The sequence below is a fragment of the Gorilla gorilla genome, chromosome 1 (assembly GCF_029281585.2).
Source record: "Gorilla gorilla gorilla isolate KB3781 chromosome 1, NHGRI_mGorGor1-v2.1_pri, whole genome shotgun sequence".
Taxonomy (NCBI): domain Eukaryota; kingdom Metazoa; phylum Chordata; class Mammalia; order Primates; family Hominidae; genus Gorilla; species Gorilla gorilla.
In genome coordinates this window covers 89,703,579-89,728,161 of record NC_073224.2, presented here as the reverse complement: position 1 = coordinate 89,728,161, position 24,583 = coordinate 89,703,579, and the positions used below count along the sequence as shown (strand labels likewise).

At 48.1% G+C, this 24,583-nt stretch overlaps 1 protein-coding gene across 1 annotated transcript; it reads right to left on the bottom strand.

The window, feature by feature from the left end:
* Positions 1-467: 467 nt before the first annotated feature.
* On the bottom strand, positions 468-22,795 carry GPA33 (glycoprotein A33). The gene is made up of 6 exons (XM_004027839.5): positions 22,641-22,795; positions 18,186-18,402; positions 12,844-12,999; positions 3,364-3,483; positions 2,610-2,745; positions 468-2,100 (listed from the first exon to the last, which is right to left on the bottom strand). Exons 2-6 carry the CDS (start codon positions 18,274-18,276, stop codon positions 1,968-1,970), a joined length of 636 nt encoding a protein of 211 aa, XP_004027888.2. The 5' UTR covers positions 18,277-18,402; positions 22,641-22,795; the 3' UTR covers positions 468-1,967.
* Between the last annotated feature and the right edge of the window lie 1,788 nt (positions 22,796-24,583).

Genomic DNA, 24,583 nt, shown 5'->3' with positions numbered 1-24,583 from the left:
GAAGAACAGACCTTGAATGTCTCGCAGGAGAGTCCATGTCAAAGCCAAGAGCCCACAGCGGAGCGAAGTTGCCTTGGAGGAGGAAGCATCACAGTTCTCTGTGACAGAACAAGAGGACTGCCCCGCCCCTTTCTCAGAAGGGGCATCATAGGGAGCAGAACTGGCTAGAGCATCTCCACCATCTTCCTTCAAGCACGTGGACTGACACCCAGGCCTCCTGGTGTCCTGACACTGCAGACTCCTGGAATATACCTCCACCAGCAGGCAGGAATCTGTCCTATTCCCAGCAACCACTAGAGGCACTGCCTGACCCTACTGCAGCCACAAGCAGAGGGACCCCAGCATTCTCAACTCTGTTACCTTGTCTCACCTCCCCTAGGAAGCAGAAGAGTGCTATGATGAGTAGAGATGATCCATGAGACCCAAGTTTTATCTTACTGCAAACAAAATCCACATTAAAAAAGAAATAAGAATTTCCACCCACAATTTTATTATTACTGAAAGCATTTGGAATGAAGCAAAGGATTTAACAATATATATAAAAATATACATTTTTTAAAAAATCGCAAGTAGACAATAGATTTATGGAATTATTTTTCTGATCATCCAGAAAAGATAGCAATAGTAAACTGCAGTTGGGTGAGACCAGCCACTGGGCCATGAGAGCTAAGCAGCCCTAACGCTGCCTGAGCTCTCAAGAGTAGAAGAAATGCTCGACAAACAGAGGGAGGCTGTGGGAGGGTAGCAGGACAGCCCCACCAGAAAACCAGAGCCTGAATGGGCTGGGCAGGGCCAGGGCTGAGGTATCGGGATGCAGGAACAACCAGGAACCCCGTGTGGGTTGAGGAGACATGCCAATTATTCTGGCCTGGAGAGGAATTACCAGGACACAAGAACTCAGACCATCTGCAAGCAAGCTCCCTTGTGTGTGTTCACTTTAAATCAATTCGTGTTTAACTCACTGAATGAATACGTGGGTTTGGGTGGGAATCATCCCTGTGTCTACAATCATCTCAGGGAGACCAGAGAAGGGAAGGCACAACCAATCAAAGCAGTTTCCCCAATTAAGCTTAAGTGCCCACTAGGATGGGCACCGGCTACTAGGGCTTCAGGGAAAGCAAAAGCCATGAGGCCCAGGCCCTGCCCCAAGGAGCTGATGCTCTAATACAGTGAGAGCACTCGCTCAGAAGACTGTGCCTTGTGGCCCATGATTGGATGTGGGACAGAGTAACAGGATTGTTTCCACATATGTGGACAATTAGGATAGGGTTAGAGAAATCCTTGTGATTTGAGATGGGCCTGGAGGGACAGGTAGGATATTGACAGGCAGAGATGGAAAGTGTGTGGGCAAAAGCTCCCCAGGGCCTGTGCAGCAGGAGTGGCAGGTGGCCTTCCCAGGAGGGTTTGGAACATACTGGCAGCTACGGGAAGTGAGGTTGGAAAGGGAGTGGGAGCTGGAGGCCAGGCCAATGCAGGGCCCCAAGCATACTCACTTATTCTTTCATTCATTCAAGAAAAATGTGTGGAGTGCAAACCCTCCACCTGGTGCCCCTCCAGGTGCTGGGCACACAGGTGAGCAGGGCAGCCCCCACCCCCCAAGGCTGGCATCGCCTCCCTGGAGAGTTCTGAGTGGGAGCGCCCCATGCTTAGCGCTGTGCTTCCAGGAACTCCTGCCAACTACGAGGGAAGTGGAGGCTGCAGCCTGGTCTTGAGTGAGGGCCAGGCCCTGCACCAGGTGTCACAGCCGGGAGGGGTTACTTCACAGGACAGTGAGGTCAGCAGGATCAGCACAGGGACCCCCTTACCAGGCCAGCCATGTTCCCCACAGCTGACACTGGGGAAGAAATGTCCCCATCAATGTCTGGGATGGAGGGACAGGAGAACAGGGCTTAGAAAGGAGAAGGGAGGCCAGGAAGCGGGAGAATGAACCCCTAACCCTTCCTCTGCCGCCCTCTGCTGCTGGCCTGTCACTGGTCGAGGTGGTCCGGGGATTCACGCCCAGTGCTCCTCTGCTCTTCTTGCCTGTAGTCATCCTCCTCCTCCCTCTCTCTGGGAAGTTCTCTTAGCTGCTCTGGTGGCTCCTCATAGGCTGCCCGGTTCCTGCAGGGCAGCAGGGGACAGAGGGGAAGGATTTGCTCTCAGGTGGACCCTCAAGGGAGCTGGGCCTCATGTGCATTACAGGAAGAGCAGCCTCCAGACTTCCTCCCCACCCACCAGCTGCAGAGGACACTGGGCTGAAAGGCTGGGCTGAGAGTAAAGGTGCCACAGACTTGTTCCACGCATGAGCTGAGGGGGTTACAGGAACAGGCTGGCTTTACCAGCCCAGGAGGAACTGGCCCCGTGACAGGGGCTCCAGGCCACACTTGGCTCTAGTCATGCCACAGGAAGCCCGGCCCTGAGCTCCCAGACTGGAAAACCACAGGACTGGGAGGCAGGTCCTGGGGCTGCAATGCACATTTTATGGCTTGGACAGGTCATTGTTTCATCAGCACAAAATGGGGGTGATATACCCCAAGGGGTGCTGGAAGTAGAAGAGGCTGTGAGGAATTGGGAAGCATATTTCCAGTCTCCCCAGACCCTTCCAACAGGCTACCAGCCCAGACACTCACGGCCTTGCATCCTCCTTGTCTTCAGTGTTGTCGTCCTTCCCTCGGCAGCAGCAGCAGTAGATGATGATGCCAATGATAATGAGGGCTGCAACCACGCCCACCGCGATGCCCACATACAGGGCCACGTTCATGGAGGCTGCAAGAGGACAGAGCAGCTGCACTTGCCGAGCTTCTAAGCTAGCTCCGGGACTCCTCCCAGCCAGGGGAGCAGCAGCTACCAGCTTCTGGTAACACTCCATGAAAGGCATGGTCTTGGAGGAATGTGACCAGCCATGGCCCAGGAATATTCTTCAGGATGGAGGTGCAGACAGAGACATATGGACCACTTCACATCTTAACACTTTCCGGGCTACCCTGGCTCTGCAAAAGTCCTCAGGTGTCAGCCCGGCCAGCTCATTACGCTAGATTTGGTGTCTCACCCCAGAAGGATGTGGTCCAGACTCTGCGGCAGCTGCCCTGGGCACTTCCTCCATGCCCACCGAGTGGTTCCTAGGCAGGTGGGACTGACAAAGCCTCTGAGTCCTAGAAGTCAGTCCTAGGTTCCACTTCCAAACACCAGTGGAACTGGACTGGCCTCAGAGTGAGGGGAGCCTGGGACAGAGTCATCCTGCCTAGGTCACCACAGCTAACCTGCAGGTGTGTGGCCCTAGAGAGGTTCCCCTATTCCTCCTCACGGTGGTCTCAGCTGACTCTCTGGACCCCCACCAGTTATCCTGTGGCGTTTGTCAGCCCTCCCCCGGCAGGCTGCTCTTACGAGATCTGACGGCCACCGTGATGTTGCAGAACTGCGTCCCCTCCTCATTGCTGGAGGTACAGATGTAGTAACCTGATGTGTCTGTGGAGATATTCTTCAGGGAGACAGGCTGACCTGAGGCTGCAGGGAAAGAAGAGTCAGGGTGAAGAGAGGCACTACAGTGGAGTGGAGACAGCCAGGAATGGGAGGTCTGGACTCCTTGGGAAGCACAACCTCTGCCACTGAGCTTCTCCAGGCCGGAGCCCCATGTCCACCTCCAGGGCTGCAGGACGCTTAAACCAGGCAGGGCCCACAATGTGAAGTGCTCAGAATTCAGTCAGGCACCCTGGGTTTGACACCTGGCTCTGCCACTTATTAATTTGTCTTTAGCAAGTAACTCAGCTTCATTCAACCTCCATTTCCTCATCTAAAATCAGAAATAATAGTACCTGCCTCACAGGGTACTTGCAAGCATAAAATGAGGTACTAATAATAAATATAAGCCCACAATAGAATGGCTGATACGTAGTAAGTGCTCAGGAAACATAATACACATTATGTATTACATGAAAATGCTTTCTAATCAGAAGATATTATTACTTTTATGATCTTCAGAAACCAAATCTCTTAGCTTAGACTCATATGAAAGAAGCCTTTGGAAATCAAAAACTCTGATCTCTGGATTTCTGCCATGAGAGAGGTGTGTGGGGTGTATGTGTGTGTGTGTGTCTGTGTGTTATGTGGTGTGTGTGGTGTGTCAGTGTGTGTGGTGTGTGGTGTGTCAGTGATGTGCAGCGTGTGTGTGCTGTGCTCTGTGAGAGTAGTGTGTGTATGGTATGTGGTGTGTGTGGCATATGTGTGGTATGTGTGTATAGTGTGTGTGATGGGAGTGTGATGTGTGGTGTGTGTATGTGGCATAAGGGGTGTGTGTGATATGAGATGTGTATGTGGTGACTGGGTGGTGTATGGTGTGCTGTGCACTATGAGAGTGGTGTGTGTGCATGTAGTGTGTGGTGTGTGTATAAGGAGTGTGTGTGCTGTGTGTGTGTAGTGTGTGTTTTGTGTGTGTTTCTGGATTGTGTGTGGTATGGGGTGGTGAATGTGTATTTGTGGTGTGTGGTGTGTGTGTGGTATGTGAATGTGTGTAAAGTGTGGGAGGTATATGTGTGTGGTGGGGGCAGTGTGTGTGGTGTGTGTAGTGTGTATGTGTAGAGTGTGTAGTGTGTGTGTGTAGTGTGTGGTGTATGTGGTATGTGTGGTGTGTGTATGGCGTGTGTGTGGTGTATGGTGTTTTGGGGTGCCTGGGAAGTATATATGTGTGGTATGGGGGGCAGTATGTGTGTTATGTGTAGTGTATGGTATGTGAGGGGTGTGTGTATGGTGTGTGTAGTGTGTGTGATGTGTGTGTGGTAAGTGTGTGATGTGTGTGGTGTGTGGTGTGTGTAGTGTGTGTGGTGCATGTGGTAAGTGTGTGGTGTGTGTGGTGTGTGTAATATGTGTGGTGCCTGTGGTGAGTGTGTGATGTGTGTGGTGTATGTAGTGTGTATGGTGTGTATGGTGCATGTGCGATGTGTGTGGTGTGTGTGTGGCATGTGTAGTGTGTGGTGCGTGTGGTGTGTCTGGTGTGTGGTGTGTGTGTGGTGGTGTGTGTAGTGTGTGTGGTGTGTGTGGTGAGTATGTGATGTGTGTGGTGTGTGTAGTGTGTGGTGCGTGTGGTGTGTGATGTGTGTGGTGTGTGTAGTGCACGTGGTGTGGGGTGTGTGTGGTGTGTGTAGTTGTGTGGTACACGTGGTGTGTGTTGTGTGGGGTGTGTGGCATGTGTAGTGTGTGGTGCATGTGGTGTGTGTGTGTGTGGCAGCATGTGTAGTGTGTGTGGTGTGTGATGTGTGTGGTGTGTGGTGTGTGTAGTGTGTGTGGTGTATGGTGTGTGTAGTGTGTGTGGTATGGTGAGTGTGTGATGTGTCTGGTGTGTGGTGTGTGATGTGTGTGGTGTGTGGTGTGTGTAGTGTGTGTGGTATGGTGAGTGTGTGATGTGTCTGGTGTGTGGTGTGTGATGTGTGTGGTATGTGGTGTGTGTAGTGTGTGTGGTGTGTGATGTGTGTGGTGTGTGTAGTGTGTGTGGTACGGAGAGTGTGTGATGTGTCTGGTGTGTGTAGTGTGTGTGGTGTGTGATGTGTGTGGTGTGTGTAGTGTGTGTGGTACGGAGAGTGTGTGATGTGTCTGGTGTGTGTAGTGTGTGTGGTGTGTGATGTGTGTGGTGTGTGTAGTGTGTGTGGTACGGTGAGTGTGTGATGTGTCTGGTGTGTGGTGTGTGTGGTGTGTGTAGTGTGTGTGTAGTGTGTGATGTATGTGGTGTGTGTGGTGTGTGTATGGCGTGTGTATGGTGTATGGTGTTCTGGGATGTCTGAGTGGTATATATGTGTGGTATGGGGGGCAGTGTGTGTGTTGTGTGTAGTGTATGATATGTGAGGGGTGTATGTATGGTGTGTGTAGTGTGTGTGATGCATGTGGTATGTGTGATGAGTGTGTGATGTGTGTGGTGTGTGTGGCGAGTGTGATGTGTGTGGTGTGTGTAGTGTGTATGGTGCATATGGTGAGTGTGTGTTGTGTGTGGTGTGTGTGGCATGTGTAGTGTGTGGTGCATGTGGTGTGTGTATGTGGCAGCGTTTGTAGTGTGTGGTGAGTGTGTGATGTGTGTGGTGTGTAGTGTGTGTGTGGTGTGTAGTGTGTGTGTGGTGTGTGTAGTGTGTGTGTTGCATGTGGTGTGCGTGGTGTGTAATGTGTGTGGTGTGTGTGGCGTGTGTAGTATGTGTGGTGTGTGGTGTGTGATGTGTGTGGTGTGTGGTGTGTGATGTGTGGTGTGTGGTGTGTGTGTGGTGGCGTGTGTAGTGTGTGTGGTGTGCGGTGTGTGATGTGTGGTGTGTGGTGTGTGTAATGTGTGTGGTGTGTGATGTGTGGTGTGTGTTGCATGTGTAGTGTGTGTGGTATGGGGGGTGGTGAATGTGTGTGCTGTTGGGGTGGGACGGAGGCCGACTGTCTAGACTCTTCCTCTACATCTGCCGCCACTTGAGCAAGCCATTTAACTTCTTTGAGCTGTAGGCTTCCTCTGGAAAGTAGGAGTGAAAACACCTGATCCTCCTGAATCGAAGAGAACGGACCAGAAAGTCTCATGGAAGACCTTTCCCCTCAATCTATCATCCTATGAATTTCTTCATCTTGAAAGCAAGAGCTTTGTGCTTGGGCATATGTATATGTCCTGCCATCCAAGATGCTTTGTTATAACTGCTATTTTGAGAGGAGCTGGAGACCTACCTCCTCTAATTTTGCTGCAGAGCCAGCCTTGCCTGATCCCTGCTGCCACCAGGTGGTTACACGCCATCCCTAAGAGACGCTCTAAATTGTAAATACGATCCTGTCACTGCTCTGTTCAGACATTTCAGGGGCTGCCCAGCAACCACTAGAGGCAATCCTCAGTAACAAGTCCAAGCTTCAGGTCACAGATCTGGCCCTGTCAATCATACCAGCTTTGTCTCTTGCCACTTGGTGCTAGAGGCAAAACCAGGGGAGCAGTCCTCTCTCCGCCCCACCGTCACTTTCTTGCAAGATTGCATCTCAAGATTTTCCTTCTCCGGATGTGCTGCTCAGTACACATCCTCAAATGTGATGTCCTCTCATCCTTCCAGCAATCCTCAATATTTCAATCTCCAATTCATGGAGTTAACTGGAGGCTTAAAGAAGTTAAGTGAACTGCTCAAGGTCACAAAATTAAGAAATTATAAAACAGGAACAAAAATCCTGTTTCAGGTCTAGAACTCCCTGGAGCCATTGATAATTTTCTTTTAAAAATTTGTGGCCGGGTGCAGTGGCTCACGCCTGTAATCCCAGCACTTCGGGAGGCCAAGGCGGGCAGATCACTTGAGGTCAGAAGTTCGAGACCAGCCTGACTAACACAGTGAAACCTCGTCTCTACTACAAATATAAAAATTAGCCGGGCATGGTGGTGCGCGCCTCTGGTCCCAGGTACTTGGGAGGCTGAGGCAAAAGAATCGCTTGAACCTGGGTGGTGGAGGTTACAGTGAGCTGAGATCGCACCACTGCACTCCAGCCTGAGCAACAAAGCGAGATTCCATCTCGAAAAAAATATATATAAAAATAAAATTTTGTATGATAAAAGCAATGTATGCTCCTTATAATAATTTATAAATGATATAAAACTATTATTTCAATTCAATTCAATACAGAAAATCTTTAGCTGCTGATCACAGCTATAAACGAGATGAAGAGGGTCCCTGTCCTCTTGGTGTTTCCAGTCTCCCAAAGAAGACAGACATGAAACAATGGTGGTTACAGTTCAAGATGGAGGTACTATCTGAGCTTATGGCAAGGGGTTTTAATCTCATCCAAAGGGCCAAGGAATGCCTCTTTAAAGAAGAGAGAACAAATAAAAATCATTCATAATTCCATCACCTATAAATAACACTTTGATTTGGTGCTATTTTCTTTCAGTCTTTTCACTTGTACTTTCTTCAAATTCTTCCCTTGACCCCCAGGACACTACTCTCTGGATGCTCATTCTTCATAAAATGTGTCCCCTTCTATCCTAGAATTCCACGCCTCAGTATGTTTTCTGGAACATTGTTTACATGTGATATTAATATGCGGCATGGAGAAGGAGTCCCTAAAAAAGCAAGTTTAGGAATCACTGAGTTAGGGTTAAGTAATCTTTCTAAGGGCAGCACTTTCAGAGCTCCTACAATGCTGTTGAGCACTGGGAACTTCTGACAGCGGGGTGTGGTATTCATGCTCTCATTTGCTAAATGAATTGGATTTGTTATTTTTAAGAGGCATCTTGAAGGAACACACTTTAGGAAATGCTCTATGGCCCTGGGCATGCTTAGGAGGTCTAGAGCTCGTAACAGATCCCCACCACTTAACAGTGTGAAGCTCGGACTCTGGGTTTAGTGTAGGCAGCACATTGCAGACAGTCAGGACTTTTTTAGTTGTCACAGTCCAGCTTTGAGCTCTAGGCCTTGTTTAGGGTGGGGAACATGGGGTTTCCTAGTCCAATGAGTCAGCGCTATCCTCCCCCAGTTCCCTGATGCAAACCGTGTGCACTGGAAGCTGCTGGGATGAACCAGTGGAGGTCTTGTGCCACAGGACCTTCTTTGATTCCGAGTTGGGGCTCCCAAGCCCCTTTTCCTTCGGAAAGGGACTAGTAATTTCTGATATCCGGAGAAAACTAATGTTTCCGCTGCAGTGGCGACACCTTGTGGTCAGAAAGGGGAATGCACAGGACGGTCATACGCTTCCCACCTTCCTCTGCTCCAGCTGTGGAGAGATTCCCCTCAAGAGAACCTCCGGTCTCACCAAGACGCTAATGTCACGTTGACAAGATCTAACGTTTCCGCATCCCCCCAACCCCTACCCAATCCCGTAGCTTGTCGACAAGCCCCTGCTGCCACCTGTCTCTCACAAAGGGCCCTCACGATCCTCCTTGGACTGGTCCCCACCCTTCACAACCGCCTCCCCTTAAGTGCTCCAGGCCCCAGAACTACCCCCTCCCCCACTTCCTTGATATCCAAATTCCTGTTTCTTCAGTGCATGAAACTCAGCTTCCTGGGACACAGCTTACAAAGTCTGTTCAGAGCTATTACACATGGGATCTCCTCTCATCCTCTTTGCAGCTTTTGGGGAATCCCAGTTTTTTTCAAATGGCAGTACTAAGGGTCAGAGAGGCTGTGAGTGACTCACAGCTCCAAAGTGGAGAAGTCAGGACTTCTTGTTTCCTGATTCTGGATTCCCTGTTCTTTTCACTGCTAGCTTGTTTCCACTGAGGGTTTAGTCAAAGGAATGAATCTCTAATGTTGGAAATTGTCTTCAGATGTAGGAGAGCAGAGGTACCCTCCTCTCCAAATCGTCCATGGTGGACTGAAATGTTTTAAAAGCCAGAAATAATTTGGGCTGACCCACAGAGGAAGAAGAATTAGCAGATTCTCTCTTTTTATTTATTTTTTGTTTGTTTTGTGTTTTTAAGACAAGATCTGGCTCTAGTGCCCAGGCTGCAGTGGCACCATCTTGGCTCACTGCAACCTCTGCCTTCCAGGCCCAAGGATCTTCCCACCTCAGCCTCCCAAGTAGCTGGGACTACAGGCACACACCACCATGCCAGGCTAATTTTTGTATTTTTGATAGAGACAGGGTTTCACCATGTTGCCCAGGCGGGTCTCGAACTCCTGTACTCAAGCGATCCACCCACCTCAGCTTCTCCAAGTGCTGGGATTACAGGCATGAACCACTGCACCTGGCCAGAATTGGCAGATTCTCCAAGGCTCTGCAAAGCAGAGTGGAAACGAAGGCTTTGAGAACTCTGCCCTCACCCCGCAATGTCTCCAGATGCCAGGGCGTGTTGTTATGGACATTAACCATATTCTTTTCTGTCACCCGCAGGTCCCCATTCTGACTCAGCAAATCTTAACTAGAGACAGGACAAAGCTTTCACAAATTAAAGCTTTCACAAATTAAAGAAGCAATTCTCTTTTCACCTCCTTTCCTGTCCTCAGGATTCTCCCTTTTGGATAATGAAAGAACTAAGTTTTGGCTTCTAACAACCAGAGGAGTCTCCCTGTGGAGGCAGGAGAGAACTGCAGCTGGGCTGTCCCTTTGTGAGGCTCCTCAGAAGGTACCCGTGGCTTACAGGGCCAAGACGAACCTCCCTAGAGTGACGCACAGGCTCTTCATGATTTCTCATCACTGTGTTTCTTAACAAGAGTATCTCCCACCATTCCTACACCTACACATGCACCCTACCCCTTAGCCACACCAGACAGTCATGATTCCTTCCTGTTCTCCATGCCAAGCCTCCTCATCCTTGAGGACCCAACTCAAATAACAGCTAATAACACTTAGCATTAAATGAGTGCTTACTGCCTACCAGGCACTAGTCTCAATGCTTTACATCTACTTTTATTTAATCTTCACAACCCTATGAAGTAAACACTAGCATTGTACCCATTTCATAGACATAGAACCTAAGGCACAAAGAAGCTGAGTCACTTGCCAAGGTCATACAGCTAACAAGTGTCTGAGCCAGGAGTCAAGCCCATGGCATGCTCTTAACCACTGTCGACTCCAATACCCACTCCTTGGAGAAACCTTCTTTGATCTTCTTATGCATCTTCTGTGTTACATCACCACTGGGTATAAAGCTATTATAGCATCTGCCACCTATAACCTTCAGCTTTGGGTCTCCCTATACACACTTTGCTGGAAAGAAGATCAGACACTACCAGTGTCCACAGCACACCTACCATGACCATGGCTGGAGTCACTAGACTATTCATAGGCCAGACAGAGGAGGCCACAGAGCCCCCGGAGAGCTGCCAGGTGGTTTCAACAAAAATTCCAGACACACTCGATAAAAAGTTGCCAACCAGAAATACGTAAACACAACTGGAAGCTTGTTGAAAACCTACACTACATTGACCTATTTTAAGTTAGGTCGAGTGGATTCTACTAACTGTTTTTTTTTTTTTTTTTTTTTTTTGAGACGGAGTCTCGCTCTGTTGCCCAGGTTGCAGGCTGGAGTGCGGTGGCGCGATCTCGGCTCACTGCAAGCTCCGCCTCCCAGGTTCACGCCATTCTCCTACCTCAGCCTCCGGAGTAGCTGGGACTACAGGCGCCCGCCACCACGCCCGGCTAATTTTTTGTATTTTTAGTAGAGACGGGGTTTCACCGTGTTAGCCAGGATGGTCTCGATCTCCTGACCTCGTGATCCGCCTGCCTCAGCCTCCCAAAGTGTCTACTAACTTTTTTAAGAAGTCGATTTGCCCCCAAACGAGTGATAAAGCTCTTCCTGGATTGAGTGCACCCCCAATGTGTGCATCCGTCCGGCTGGGCTTATCCAGGACACCAGATATTCTTCCCCCGGGTCCTCACCCCCACCCCCGGGCACCTCATCTTCTCAGAAGAGCTGTGTGCCCTGCTGGCTTTGCTTTCCACCTCTGGCCTCCTTTTCCACCTACACTGAACTGAAAGACCTCCCAGAAGCTAAATCGGATGGACACCTTTCAGGCCTTGCCTTTCTTTTTAAAAAATATTTTATTTATTTTATTTTATTTTATTTATTTTATTTTATTTTATTTGAGGCAGGGTCTCGCTCTGTCACCAAGGCTGGAGTGCAGTGGTGTGATCATGGCTCACTGCAGCCTCGACCTCCAGAGCTCGAGCAATCCTCCCACCTCAGCCTTCTGAGTAGCTGGGACTAAAGGGTGAGTCCTGCCATGCCCAGCTAGTTTTTTAAAAATTTTATTTGGAGACAGGGGTCTCACAATGTTGCCCAGACTGGTCTTGAACTCCTAGCCTCAAGTGATCCTCCTGCCTCAGCCTCCCAAAGTGCTGGAATTACAGGCATGAGCCACGGCACCCAGCAAGCCTTGTCTTTCTTGATCCTCAGGAGCAGGGGTGGGCACTAGGGGCCCCGGGACTCCACCAGGGTATTTCCACACCCATTGGCTCCGGGTGTGGAAAGGACGGTAGGATTTTTATATAGCTCTTTCTTTCTTTCTTTTTTTTTTTTTTTTTTTCAGTTAGTTTCCTGACTGAAAGCTCCAATACCAAGCTGCCCAGTACAAAACTGGTCTCCTGGCAACTATAGCTGAATCCACCATCGCCTCCCCTAAGAAGGTGGGACCCTTACAGCAACATGGTGCTGTAGTTGTGTGGAGCCATAAAACGGTGGTGTGTCTGGGGCAGCGGGGGTCCGTGACGGCTGACAGGGACCGGCCTGGATAAGGAATGGGAAAGTTAAATTCCCCACCTTTGCGTGGAGCCCCCGAGTTAGACTTGGGGTCTCAAATGTATACTTCAGGACACAATCAAATTAAAATCCTACCCATGCTTTTGCACAGAGTGCTTATCAGGGCACGTTCATCCAAGAAAACTGAGGAATGAGGAACAAAGAAAACAAGTTAACATTTACCACGGCTTCCGCTACGTGCTTTACATGAATCATTTTTGTTTCTTGCCAGAACCTATGAGGTAGGTATTATTATAAGAAACTAGTGCTGGCCGGGCGCTGTGGCTCACGCCTGTAATCCCAGCACTTTGAGAGGCTGAGGCGGGTGGATCACCTGAGGTCAGGAGTTCAAGACCAGCCTGGCCAACAAGGTGAAACCCCGTCTCTACTAAAAATAGTGGTGGAAACCTGTAATCCTAGCTACTTGGGAGGCTGAGGCAGAAGAATCGCTTGAACCTGGGAGGAGGAGGTTGCAGTGAGCCGAGATCGTGCCAACTGCACTCCAGCCTGGGCCACCTGGCGAGACTCTGTCTAAAAACAAGAAACCAGTGCTTAGAGAGGTGGGGATATGGGGATAGGGATGGGGTAGGGAAGCAAGCGGCCTTCAGGGGGATCTGATCGGTCAACCTGAGTTGCAGCCCCTAGCCAATCAGCTGCGTGTGCTGCACTTTGACGTGGGGAGCCCGCCTTCCCTACTGCCCCCTTACCTGGCTGGGCCAGGGGCTGCTCCTGATTCAGGATGTTGTACCTCTTCCAGCTGTACTGAGGGGTTGGTGAGCCCTCCTTTGATTGGCAGGTCAGCTGGATGTTGTTCCCAATTATGGTCTCTCCCTCGATGCCGCATTCTGGTTTGGAGGGTGGCACTATATAGAGGAGAGACCAAAGAGAAGGCGTGAGGCAGGTGGGGCTTGGTGACAGCCACCCACCCCTCCCCCCCCCCCCCCCCCCACACACACACATACTGCCTTGTTTGTTCACAGGCAGAAAACTCCATAGTTGAGTAGTGAGATGGAATGCTGTAAAACCAATTCACCCCAATATGGCCTCAGTGGTCTGTCACCATCACAAAGGAGCGGTACATGTGCTGGGAAGCATTGCGGGCCTGCAGTAGCTTTCCAAGGCATGGTCTCATGTGTGCTCTAGTTTACAGTCATGGGATTTTAAAGATAGCGGAACATGGCCATTAGAAAGATGGGGTTCGAGATGAGTTCGAGACCAGCCTGGTCAACATGGTGAAACCCCATCTCTACTAAAAATACAAAAAATTAGCTGGCCGTGGTGGCATGCACCTATAATCCCAGTTACTCAGGAGGCTGAAGCAGGAGAATTGCTTGAATCTGGGAGGCGGAGGTTGCAGTGAGCTGAGATCGTGCCATAGCACTCCAGCTTGGGCAACAAGAGCAAAACTCTGTCTCAAAAAAAGAAAGAAAAGAAAAAAAGAAAAAGAAAGAAAGAAAGATGGGGACATTGAGGCCCAGAGAGGACACTTGCTCATAGGTACTGGCAGAGCTGGGACTAGAACTCAGCTCTTATAACTCCAGATCCTGTGCACTCTCCACCAGCCCATATGAGCTCCTTCTGCCACTAATTCATTTGTGCCATTTTGGGAAAATCCTCACTTCCCCTCGACCTCAGTGTTCCATTCTGTAAAATTAGTGGACTACAAACCTGTTCTGTAAAGGGCCAGGTGGCAATATTTAGGCTTTGCAGACTACATGTTGTCTTTGTTGCTGCTACTTTTCTCTTTAAATAGTATGTTAGAAATGTAAAAACAGTCTGTGGGCTGGATTTGGTCCTAGTTTGCCTACCCCTGAACTAAGTGATCTCTGAAGCCTTCCACTGTTAACTTCTTAGTAATGTTCTTTCTGGGTTCAGCACCATCCTCCTCCTGTGCTTTGCAGATAACGTGCAGTTGCCATAAGCACGGGATGATGGGCAGACCCACAGGCAGCAGTAAAGTTATGTGCAGGGTGAAGGATGAGGACTGAGGGGACTCGAGCAGGCAGAGGGCACAGAGGTAAGGAGAGGGAAGCCCATAGACTGGAGGTTACCCAGAATGGCAGCCACCCTCATCTCACAACCCCAACCCGATTCCCTGGATTTCTGGGAAGCTTAAGCCTGTGCCTTTCACTCAGCATTGTCAAGATACCATTGTGGAGCTGGGTTCATTCTACAAACCTCACTGGGTGCCTACTGTGTGTCTGACAATGCTGGGCACTTGGAGGACACAGTGAGTGGGTCAAGGAATCTAGTGGGGGCAAAAGACAAGTAGCTGAACAATGACCAGACAGGAGGCAAGGCTGCTGGGGCAGATAAGGCCTAAATACAGCCCCAATCCCAAGATCAGCTGTGACCTGAAGGAAGCATGACAGTAAACAAGGCCAGTGGTGGAGGTGGGAGTGGTGGTCGGAGAAAGAGGTGATGGTACTCCAGGCAGAGCGAACAGCATGTGCAAAGGCTCAGAGGCAAGAAGCAGCATGAAGCATGCTTGAGACTTCAGGTCGTGTCCTTGGAGGTGAGAAGGGGAGGACACACAGTGGAGAGGGTTGCTCCTGGAATCCCTAGGTGGCAAGCCTGTCTCCTCTGCGTCTTTCTTTTCACATCCCCTTGGATGGCTTGCTTGCCCAATGAACAGTGCTGCCCATTCTATAATCCAGGTGCATGGTCGCTGAGCATCAGGAGTGCATTCTGATCTCAGCCCCACCCGGCAGCTGCTGAGAGAAACCCTTCCACACACACCACTCCCCTCTAGCCCAGCAGCCACAGTATTTCCTCTTGGAAAGAGCCAGGCTATTGTTGGGTGTGCCCAACATCTCCTGCTGCCATAGTGAGGGCTGGCCAGGTGTGGGGCGAGCATGAGGGAAATTAGAGGCCCTCCCTGATTGTCACTTTCCCTTGGATGGTTCCTAAACATAAGAGGTCCAAAGTTCAAGGCCGGGCCTCATCTATCCTGCACCAGACCCTGGGACTGGAGCAGTGTGGGGAGGGGGAGTCTGCGGCCTAAGGACCACTCTTACCAGCAGCCAACAAGCAGGTCCTCGGGGAACAAGAGAAGGTGAACACCACTTCCCAGAGGACCCCTAGGATGGGCTTGCTGAGCCAAGCTTTATCTCTTGAGCTTTTCAGAGGGACGGGAGCATCCCTCTCCACGCATCCAAACCATTCAGCCTTTTCCCAGGAATGCCTTGAATCAGAAGCAAAGGCTTTATTCCACAATTGGAGAGCGGGCAAAACACCAATCCCACCTGAGGAGTCCCAGGTGTCCCCAAAGTCACACCAAGTGTGCATGACTGACAGTAGAGCCTTTCTACAACCAGGTTTCTTTGGGATAAAAGACAAAAAGAGAAGAAAAGTAACTGAGGCCTACTGGCATCTACAGAGCACTCAAAGGCATCTGAATGCATCCAAAAACTGTTATAGCTTTGCTGAAACCACCATTTTCTAAGGGAAAACTGCTGAAAGCAAATCCTTAATTCTCTCCAGAGGCAGAAGTACAGACAATGGCAAAGAAGTGACCAGCCACTCCCAAAGAGATCAGCCTTAGGGCGGAACGTGTCAGTTCCCAGCCCCTAAACCCTCTGGCCTCACCCAGGAACCCCTGCTCTCACCCTGTCCAGATCCCTCACTAAGGTCTCTCTCCTCAGCCTTCCACCGTCAAAAACAGGTAGGACCTCCGATCAGACAGATCTTTAACAGATCAAATCGTCCTTCCACACATGTGGGGCCCGTGAGACCTCCGGGGGACTCGGTATATTATCAGTCTTACCTCCCCAGCAGAATGCAGATGTTACCTGAATATTCACTGGAGGAGCAGTGATAGGGAGGGAGGGGAAACAGAACCAGTCGGGTGCCAAGGCCTCTCCGAAGCCTGCGACTCCCGCTACAGACGTCAGGGGGCGCCAGAGGCCGGAGCACCGGGTCCCCGGTCCCGGAGCCCCAGTTTTCCCAGCCGAGATCGAGACTGAGACCACGCGTGCTGCCCCGAGGCGCGGGCTGAGGGGCCGCCGGGCTGGGAGCTTCATGCTCGCCTCGGTTTACTGAGGTCATCCAGCCCCAGTGGGCTGGCTGCCTTAAAATAGCCTAGCTGCAAAGCCATTAGGAAAGAAAACGTGTGTGTGAATGTTTATATATGTTTTTATTTATGTTTATATATGTTTATATGTATATAATTTAAACTTGTTTCTTCGAGTGCATTAAAAAATGGGCTCTTTCTTTTCTCTGTGTTTTTTGTTTGTTTGCTTGCTTGCTCGCTTGCTCGCTTGCTCGCTTGCTCGCTTGCTCGCTTGCTCGCTTGCTCGCTTGTTTGTTTTGAGGCCGGTCTCTGTCACCCAGGTGGGAGAGCAGCGGCTCGATCACGGCTCATTGCAGCCTCGACCTCCCCAACTCAAGAGATCCTCCACCTCAATTTATTTATTTATTTATTTATTTATTTATTTTTGTAGAGAGGAGGTCTGGCTATGTTGCTCAGGCTGGTCTCCGCCTCGGCCTCCTAAAGTGCTGGGATTACAGGCGTGAGCTACCGCACCCGACCCTTCTTCTTTTTTAAAAAAGTAAAACATTGGTTTCACCGAGTTCCATAATCTCAGATTAAATTTGTATCCTTCTGGCTGGCCCTGGTTGGGAGGAAGAGGGATCAGCATTTATATAATGCTTATGTGGAGGATTTCGGGGGAGTGTGCATTAATACTTCCATTGCCCAAAGGAAATGAGACCTATTTAAGGGACCCCTAACATACATATGTACGTGTGTGTATGGGATGTCTATCGTAGTATTGTTCATACAAAAAAATGTTAACAGCCTGAATATTCATCAGTATGGAACACTTGAATAAATCATGGTACCTCCGTGTGATGGGATGTATGCTGTTAATCGGTACATCTGCATGTGCCGATCTGGAGAAATGTTCGTGAAACAAGGTTAGAAAGAAAAAACGCAGAGTGATCTTTATAACATGATTCCATTTTTTTAAAGGAAAGAAAGGAAAAGAGAAAAGTATGCAAGAGTGTGTGTGTGTTGAAAGGACATGAGGAAAATATGGAATACCTACCTGTGTTGCCATTGGCTACCTCTCTAGGGGGTAGGGTGGAAGGAGACCTCAGTTATTCTTTATACAATGCTAGTTTGCATAGTTGTATAGTTGGACTCACTATAATGCTTTCAAAACGTCAGGCAACCACCTTATGCAATAAACATATCTTAATTATTAATTAAATTAAATTTTAAAATACATTTAATTTAAATTAAACATTAATTAAAAATAAAATGCAATCAAATATGTAAAAGGAAGAAGGAAAAAAGATCTTTGTTTTGGTTTAAAGCATAGCTACCTCCCAGCAGTGGTGCCATTTCTTATATTGGACATAGACTAAGTGCTCATTAAATAACAGTTATTTTCCAATAACGATTTGACTTTGAGTCAGTTCCTTCCTTTCTCTGGGCCTCATCTACAAAATGAGGATATTAAAGTAGATGATCTTTCAGATCCTTCCCAAACTATAACTTCCAATAATAAGTCATTCCTATGAAAAGAATGTTATCTTGGGACACATTTCAAAGGGAGTAGAACCTGATTGATGGAGTATCTGTTGAGGGATGGGGGTGAGCAGATGGTGGTATGAAGAATTTCTGCTGAGTAGCCAAAGTTACGGCAGGGAAAGATATAAGAGAATCATGATGTGGCCCCCTGAGCACCCAATTAAGGCACAATGAGTCTTTGCAATAGGATTTAAGATTTTCCTTAATCTTTGTAATAAGTGTGGTATGAAAAAGAGGAGCTGGTGTGGAGGAAAGGACACCGACAGAGGAAGGGACCACTCCAAGTCGGCCTTCTCTGTCCTCGAGAACTGTTGGCCATTGGCGGAGAACTCAGAATAGTGTTTAGTTCCAAAGGGAGGAGGGGTCCCTCTGCTGAAGACAGCCTGGACGAGGTGAGGAGTCTTAGCTCCTTGTTGCTGCCTCTGGCTTCGTCTCAACACCTGGGCTCTTCTCCCTGTGCTGCCACCAGCCCACCCTCTTCCTACAACTCCTGAAAGACATGAAGACACTCACCGAGGACCAAGAGGCGGACACGTGACTTGGTGGTGCCCTCCAGGTCTGACATCAGCGAGACAGAACACTCGTAGGTGCCGTTGTCAGCCATGGTCAGCTGATCAATGGTGATGGAGGCATCGGACTGCTCAGCGTTGCTGGATATGCTGACACGATTCTTATAAAGCTCACCATAGATGTAGTTTTTGTTTGAAAACTGCCAGATGACCACCCTTTCCTGGAGAGAGAAGAAATGGCACCAGGTCTTCACCCAAAGGCCCTTGCCTGGTGCTTCCAGCCTGCCCTGACTACCCTCATCCCCCAGTTTCCAGGGCCCAGAAGCACAGACCTGCCAACCCCTCAGAACAAATAGCTCGCATATGTGCTACCCATTTGTGGATTCTTGTATTATATATATTTTTTTAATTTATTTTTAAAATGAAAATATTGAAAGAAATTAGGCAGTTCATACCGCAGTACACATGTGGGTGAATGGGTCCATCTGGGATCCCAGCACTTTCACCTCTTGTAATCTCCGGCATCTCTCTTATCCATTCCATTTTCTCCATAGCCTATCCTCACTCATTCAGTCTATCAGTATTTACTGAGCACCTTCCATGTACCAGGCATCATGCTGGGCAGCCAGCCTTGGCTGCCAAACCCACTTTATTTTCTTGACTCTTGCCTTTGGAATGTACTGATTGATTGATAGACTCATCATTTATCAAATTGTATGTGGTAATGGTAAATCACAGACTTTCAAGCCAGACTGCTTCAATTCAAATCCCCATTCTGCCATGTACTAATTGTATGACCTTGAGCAAAATGTTCCACCTGTGATTCTGTTAACTCTTCTGCAAAATGGAGATGATGACAATAACACCTGCCTCTCAGGACTGTAGTGAGAATTACAGTAGTAATATACACAGAGCAGTTAGGGCATTATGTGACATGTTAAGTTTCTAGAAGTGCTAGCCATTATTATAACTGAGCATCTACTAGGTGTCTGACATTCAAAGATGATAATTCACGAATTCTGCGCCCAAAGAGTGATGGAAGTGATAGACAACCAAACCTTACAACATCTTGTGATTATCTCTAGGACCCCAGAAGAAAGTATCACTTCCAGAGTGGGAAGTCAGGGGAGGCTTCCTAGGAGAGGTGACAGTTGTCTCGAATCCTAAAAACAACTAAGAATTAGCCAGGCAAAGGGCTGGGGGTATTGGGAGAGTAAGTGTTGGAGTAGGATAAAGCTGTTGGGCATTTCAGGCAAAAGAAGAACCACAGAGAAAGAATTAGATGTGGGAAGCAACATATAAACCCCAGTCATTCAGTATGAATGGAGGTAAGTGTGTGAGTGAGGAACTGGTGAGAGGGTGAGCTCAGGCAGGTAGCAATAAAGATCATAGCTGCTATTTATTGAGTGTATGCTATGTGCTAGGTACTAGCCTATGCACTTGGTATGTATTATCTCATGGAATCTTCACAACACCCCTAAAGTAGGTATATGATTATACTCATTTTACAAATGAGGAAGCCAAGGCACCAAGAAGTTAAAGGCCTCCCCCAAGTTCACATGATGTTTAAGTAAATGACAGGGCTGAGGTTCAAACCGGGCATTGTGGCTCCAGAGCCTGAAATCCGGAGATTCTACAATGCCAGGTCTCAGACATCGTGTATATGGGACTAAACAGTTTGCATTTACCCTGAAGCGCTAGAGAGCCATGTATTTAGGAAGTCAGCTCTCAACACGGGATGGAAAGTGACTTGGAAGGAGAAAAGGGACTGGTTAAGAAATCAGTTTAACAATTCAGGTAAAAAATGATGGGTCCTCAGATAAGGTTGTGGCAATGCAGATGGAAAGAATGAAATGAATTTGAGGAGTATGAAAGTGTGGGCACCAATGAGACCATGAAGCCAGGAGAAGATCCGATGGACAGAGTTAGGGAACGGCAGACCTCCAGGGTAAGAGTTTTTTGGCTTGGATATTTGGTGATGTCATTTCCAAGAGAGGAAACACAAAGGAAGGGAATGTTTTATGAATAAACAATGTGTTCTCTTTACGTGTGGGGTGTCTGGAGTGTCGGTGGGAGATCCATCTAGGTGGAGGAGTCAGTAAGAGCCAGACAGGTCAGTTTAGTGCAACTGGGGATGAAGGTTTGGGAGCCAACGACATGTCGACGTTCACTGAGACATGGGCTAGATGAAGCCACCCGGGATAAATCAGTAGAGAAATGGCAAGTCTCCAAGTTACTTCATTCGAAGGGTCAAGGAGAGGTCAGAGAGCTAAGAGGAAAAGCCAAGACAAGACTGCCAGAATGTCAAGACAAGAAGACTCCAAGGTTGGAAAGTGCCTGCCGGTGTGAAATGCTAATGAGAGATGAAATAAGATGACTGAATGAAGTGTACTGAATTGAGCGAAGAAAGAGGTTGTTGTTGATTTTTGCAGAGCGTTAGGTATAGAAGCAAGGCAATGATGGACAGAGAAAATGTGGAGACCCGATATCAAGTCTGACACCTGGGCGTGCAGTGCGCTTTGTGCAACATTAGAATAAGGGGCCCTACAGCCTGTGCTGGGATACATGGCTTGGCTAATGAAGCACATACCCTTGTGCAGGGTGCAATCTACCCAACCACAGGCAACAGACCTGGTTGAGGCAGACAGCTCTTTCAGGAAGCTTAGCTGACAAGCGAGGGAGAAACAAGATGGGAGATGCAAAGGTGTCTCAGGCTGTGGATCAGTCCATGGATACCGGTCCTTCCCAGTTCTGCTCTTTTCTGACCCTGACTGGCTCTGCACAGGACCCTCCGCCCACTAACCCTCCTCCCATCAAAGATATCCTAAGCCTCCCTCCCTGGACCTCCCCCAGGCTAGAAGACCTGCTAGGACCTGTCACAATAATCTCCTTGAGGGGCCATATTTAAATCCCTTTCTCTATACTCTTGCAGGGTCTCAAGGCAATTGCCTGAAATCCTTCTAGAAGTAAGGGACCCAGCAGTCAATAAAATAACTTTAGTATCTACCTTAACACCCAGAAAACTGTCAGGCAGAGACCTCATGTCTGGCCTGCTAAATAAGTATGATGGCAAGAAAAGGTGCCCTTTTGCCCCTACAAGCAAAAGGCAGCAGCTCCCCTCTCTGGGATTTTATCCTGGGACTCTGGGAGCAGTCGGGACAGGTGGCTATGGCCTATCATGGTCCCTTGGTGTGAGAGACTTGCTCTCTTTCCCCATCCGTCCTGCCGCTCGAGGCCTTGAGTGTTCTAGGCCACCCCTTCTTTCCTGTTAGGGAAAAAGCTAAGTCTTTCCACTCTAAGTGGTCGGGGACCTAATGCTTATCTCTGCCAGGCACGTTTGCATTTTAAAAGAAGACCTCACTTTTAAACTTATGAATAGATGCTCTACTTCTTATAATTAAAGAAATGTTAATTTGATGATGAATGAGATGTTTTTTCGCTTATCAGACTGGCAAAGAGCGAACAGTCTGAGAATGCTCTGTGTTGGAGAAATAGGTGTCCTCACTGTTGGTGGTGAAAATAAAGATTGGGAGACATTTAATGAGAAAAATTTGATGTTATTTATCAAAATGTTTAATTCACATACCCTTTTTCACATGACCCAGAGTTTTAATAATTTATTATATATACGTATATATAGAGAGGTACATATAAGGGTATTTATATTTATGCAGCGTTATTTGTAGCAGCAAAATATAAGAAACAAACCAAATGTCCATTCATGGTACATATAGTACCTTCATAAATTGAAATGCCTTTTGCAAATGTTGAAAAATGAAATAGATAAATATACTCATATACACAAAGAGCCCAAGATGTATTAAAAGTCGAATGCAAAACAGTATGTGTGTAGTATATGTAAATATACATATTCATATATGCAAATATATCTATAAAAACATATATCCATGCTTGTATATGCCCTGCCTGGGGGGTGGAGGAAAGTGGGGGATACAGGATGAGGGTGTGGGAAGAGGGTGGGTGAGACAGGAGAAGCAGGGATGGGAATGAGCGTTCTTAATGCACACTTTTTATGAGGTTTTGATTTTCAAACCATGAGGTTATATTATCTATTTAAAAATAGAAATAGAAAAAAAAACAAAACTCCTCCACACTTCCCAAAAGAATCCAAACAGGAAAAAAAAACCCATAAAATTTGGCCTCAGAGCAAGGGCTATGCTAATCAAAAGGAGTGACTGACTCGCATGATACAATTTAGGTCATTTGAGATTGGCCACCAGAAAGATATTTTAGGGGCAGGTGACATTTTCAAAATAAAGGTGACATACTCTGGCCCTCCATGAGTCCAACATTCACTGCTCCCTCCCCACCCACTCCAGCCTGGGTGCTAGTGTTTATTCTATCATTTACGGAAAGACTTCATAGTGCTTTCCTTCTAAGAGGTCCTGGTCAGGTGATAATCATTCCCATGATGCCTGAACTTGTAAAGTATCCTTACCGTATGAGTGAGGAGAAGCTTATCCCATTGAATAAGTCCCTCTCGACTGGAGGTGGAAGTGTGGTAGGTGCAGGGCAGGGTGACACTCTTTCCCTGCGAAGCCCGAAGAACGTCCTGCGGAGTTTCCACAGAGATGGCATCGACGGTCACCCTGACTGGAAAGAAAGTAGGCAGTGGAAGGGAAAAGTAAACGACACGAACAGACATACCCACTCACTGCCCACAGGACCACTGAGGGAATGCCCAGGGCTGTTCTTGCACCTCCGGCCACAGCTAGAGCCACCTTGGCCACCTTGGCCACCTTGGCCCTGGCAACCACCTTCTCCTCCAAGACTGTGATGAGGACAAACACATGGGCCTTGGTCCACCTAACTCCACCCCACAGCATGATGAATTGCCTGGCCCTGAACCTCAGCCCTACTTCTTACCAGCTGTGCCAACTTGTCTGAGCGTCAGTTTTCTCATCAATAAAATAGGAGCTCTAATACGTATTTCCTTGAGTTATTGGGAAAATTAATGGAGATACCATGTGTAAGTATTTTTATTACTCCCTGGCACATAGAAAACTCTCAATAAACATTACCTGCCATCGTTTTGGTTGTGATGATGATGTATTCTCTCATTTAACAAGTGTTTATGGAACATTTGTATGTGGTAAAGAATTTTATGAATAAGATTATATCGAGGTAAAGAGATGGACCATATTTTCACAGGAGTTTATCTCTTATAAGTTTATCAGAACAAGGTTAGGAAAAAGAATGTGGCCACACTAGCATATTTTATCACACATACTCTTGCCATGTGATGTTGACTCTCCTCCCTCAGGAGGTGGGGTCTGTGTTCCTTCTCTTCGAGCCTGGGTGCACCTGTGACTCCAGTGTAAGGGATGCTATGTGGCTCTGAGGCCAACTCATAAAAGGCCATTCACTTCACCTGGTCCCTTGCGATGCTCACCCTGGAAAACCATCAAAATTCTGAAGGGAGGTAAGCAGCCACATGGAAAGACAGGTGTCTGTGTTTGGGACACCAACTGAGGTCCTTTGGGACAGCCAACTTCAACTCCCAGACATGAGAGTGAGCAAACCCAGCCACCTAGCTGTTGGAACTGATGCTGAGGGGTGCAGAGTTGAACTACCCTGCAGATCCCTGCCCAAATTGAAGACTCAGGAGTAAAATAAAAATTGTTATTATTTTAAGCACTGAGTTTCGGGGTGGTTTGTTATACAGAATAGATGCTTGGCACAGAGACCCATGTGGATCCCAGTGGTGAGAACTTTCCAGGCAGAGGCTAAGCAAGGGTCAGGCAGGGAGGGAGGAGTCAGCTTAGTCTATGCACAAGGAACAGCAAGGGAGATTGTGTAGTGGGAGGGAAGTGAGTGAGGAGGAGAGATGAAATGGAAAAGTTGTGGGGGTGGGGTGCTCTCAGATTGCATAGAGCAATGTAGCCCTTATTTAGGACTTTGTATTTTGCTCTGAATGAAGTGAAAATGTCCTGGAGAGATTTAAGCAGAGGAAATATATTTGACGTACTTTTTTTTTTTTTTTTTTTTTGAGAGAGAGTCTCGCTCTGTTGCCAGGCTGGAGTGCAGTGGCTCGATCTTGAATTGCCTCCTCCCGCCAGGTTCAAGTGATTCTCCTGCCTCAGCCTCCCGAGTAGCTGGGATTACAGGGGTGCACCACCACGCCCAGCTAATTTTGTATTTTTAGTAGAGATGGGGTTTCACCATGTTGGCCAGGCTGGTCTTGAACTCCTGACCTCAGGTGATCCGCCCACCTCAGCCTCCCAAAGTGCTGGGATTACAGGCATGAGCCACCATGCCTGGCCTGACATACATTTTTAAAAGATCATTCTGGCTAATGTGGGGTGAACAGATAGAAGTGGGGTGGGGAACAAGAATGGAAGCAAGGAAATCATGCAAGAGTTGACTCAATAGTCCAGATGA

Bases quoted from the DNA above. Each gene is read 5' to 3' on its own strand.
- GPA33 (XM_004027839.5), bottom strand. From the start codon at position 18,276: ATGGCTGACAACGGCACCTACGAGTGTTCTGTCTCGCTGATGTCAGAC. The intron at 2,746-3,363 runs GTAAGAGCAGCC...GTCCTCTTGCAG, and splicing joins CACGGTGGCCGTCAGATCTC to CCTCCATGAACGTGGCCCTG. The intron at 2,101-2,609 runs GTGAGTGTCTGG...GCTGCCCTGCAG, and splicing joins GACAAGGAGGATGCAAGGCC to GAACCGGGCAGCCTATGAGG.